General features: G+C 41.0%; 1 protein-coding gene across 1 annotated transcript in view; it reads left to right on the forward strand.

Moving 5' to 3' along the window:
- The window catches only part of LOC143037370 (uncharacterized), a 108469-nt gene that overhangs the window by 28071 nt on the left and 77898 nt on the right, over positions 1-2500 (forward strand). The window contains exon 4 of the mRNA XM_076205508.1: positions 1688-1868. Within this exon, the coding sequence (XP_076061623.1) occupies positions 1688-1868 (181 nt within the window). The remainder of the gene's footprint in view (positions 1-1687; positions 1869-2500) is intronic.

Raw genomic sequence — 2500 nt, forward strand, 5'->3', positions numbered from 1 at the left:
CACAAAGCCTCCGTCCGAACCCACAACAAACTGACAAACCAAATAAAAATTAGATAGAAAGTGGTGGGACATTTGCTAATGTCCGTTTGTCCTATGGAAATTGCTATGGTCATTTCCCGTACCCGAGTGGCAATCATATGTATAGAAATATCTATGAAAATTGGATTATGGTTAAACCACTATTGATATGGCGATATGACCATCGCCGTGGCGGTTTTTGGCGAAAAATCCGCCAGAGTTTTTTTAAAAGTACAATTAGGGGGATAGGTTGGGTTCAGTGTGGTCAGGTTATAGACACGTATAGCCATAAATTGGCTGGGCATTTTAGATTTGGCCTTTATTCCTTTTCTTTTTCCGAATTCGGAAACCCTTGAAAATTCGAACCCTGTCAAAGAAAATAAGAAAGAAAAAATTATACTGATCAACAAAACAACACTTTTTTGGGCTTTCCTCATTTTGTGTAATTGTTATTTGTTGTTTTTTATTTATTTTTTTTATTATTTGTTTTTTTCATGTCTGACCTCAGGTCCACATACCCCAGACATAGAAGCCATAACGCGTCCTCTGACGCCAGCCGGGACTCCAAAATTTATCTATTTACTGTGGTGTGGACCCTTTTAGCAGGAATAAAAATCACCTGGCAACCTGGAGAAACAAAAGCTCTAAACGGAGTTCCGTAGGGGTCGCCTTGCAACTGAATAAAATCGCCCTGGAGGTGCAGTTGGGTTAACAGGAAAAGTACCACCCAGAACGGAAGGGAGTTAAACCAGTAAAATATAAGATTTAAATTAGATTTGGACCTCATAATTATATTCTAGATTTATTTATCTATTGTGAGTGCGCGCCCATCAACTATCTAGGTTGTGTGTGTATGTGTAATAATAATGAATAATACTAATAATGATATACGGTTCATTGAGTATAGCAGCATTACTGCTGAAAATATACAGCCTACAGAATTCTAAAATTATAGAATATAACAGTGAAAAGATGTTGTTACAAGCATTAGAAAAAAAAAACAGTACGCTGTACAATATTGTTATTTCTTGTTGTTGATTAAGTCCACAAATGTCGGTATGGGGCTCTTCTTATACCGGGTCGGTATATATATATATATATAAAATATTATACTCTTTGGAGAACGCGATATCATGCCGCCCCTCATATGATTTTTCAGGATCTTTGGTTAACGAATAACGAAACCTCTCTCACTAGCCATTCCCGCCACTTTCCCCTTAGTCAAGGGCCTTCGTAAGAGATGACGCCAGGCAAGACCACAGTCATCATATTAAGACAGCAGGCTGGAACTCGCAGTAAATGGTTTTACAGTTTGGACAAATTTAAATTTAAAGAAGGAATTACGTGTACCAATAGAGTGATTAATGAATGGAATAGACTTAGTAACCAGGTAGTGAGCACTGAACCTAATTGTTATTGTAAGAGAAAATGAAATAGCTTTATGGATGGGGATGGCAGGTGGTAAGAGACATGGAACTGTCAAGTGTAGGCCTTATGGTCTCTTGCAGTCTCCTCCCCATTCTTATGTTCTTATGCTGTCTTAAGTGAAGATGAGGTAACTTTATGGAAGAAGATGACAGGACTGGTAAAGGGCACGGAACTGCCTAGTGTAGGCCATATGGTCCCTTGCAGGCACCTCCATTCTTACGTTCTCTTTCTCTCTTTGCAGACCGGTCCCGGCCGTGGTACAAGAGCTGGAACCGGAAGTACGTTCTCCTGTGCGGAACGTGCGGCACGTCGGCCGTTCTCCTGGGCCACGTTCTACCTCATCATCTACTTCGTGCTTCGATTCCTACACCACGTCGCTCCAGTACTTCGAAACCATCCCCACCTACGTTCCCGCCGCCGTGGTCAGTGTCTTGTCTTGTCTTGTCTTCGCTTGTCTTGTCTTCACTTGTCTTGTATTGTCTTTGCTTGTCCTGTCTTTGTTTGTCTTGTCTTTGCTTGTCTCTTGTCTTCGCTTGTCTGGTCTTGGCTTGTCTTGTTTTGTCTCCGCCTGTCTTGTCTTCACTTGTCTTGTCTTCGCCTGTCTTGTCTTCGCCTGTCTTGTCTTCACCTGTCTTGTCTTATCCTCGTCATGTCGTTTCTTGTCCTGTCTTGTTTTGTCATGTCTTTTCTTGTTCTATCTTCTGTCTTGCTCTGTCTTGCCTTGTTTTCTCTTCTGTCTTGTCCTCTCTCATGTATCGTCTTGTTTTTCTTGTCTTGTTACGTCTTGTCTTACCCTGTCTTGCCATTTCTTTTCTTTCTTTCTCATGTCTCGTCCTGTCTTTTCCCGTCTCGCCCTGTATTGTCTTGTCTTGTCTTGTCTTGTCTCATCCTGTCTTCCTGACTCATCCTGTCTTGTTCTGTCTTTTCTTGCATGTTTTTCGTTACTCTCTGTTTTGCAGTGTCTGGCCTTTTTTATTGTTTTGACTTGTCTTATCTTTTCCCGTCATGTTTTTATCCGTCTTTTTTTCTGTTTTGTCTTGCCGTGACTTGTCTT

Source organism: Oratosquilla oratoria, chromosome 22 (assembly GCF_046742065.1).
Source record: "Oratosquilla oratoria isolate Oo_2021 chromosome 22, ASM4674206v1, whole genome shotgun sequence".
NCBI classification, from domain to species: Eukaryota; Metazoa; Arthropoda; class Malacostraca; order Stomatopoda; family Squillidae; genus Oratosquilla; species Oratosquilla oratoria.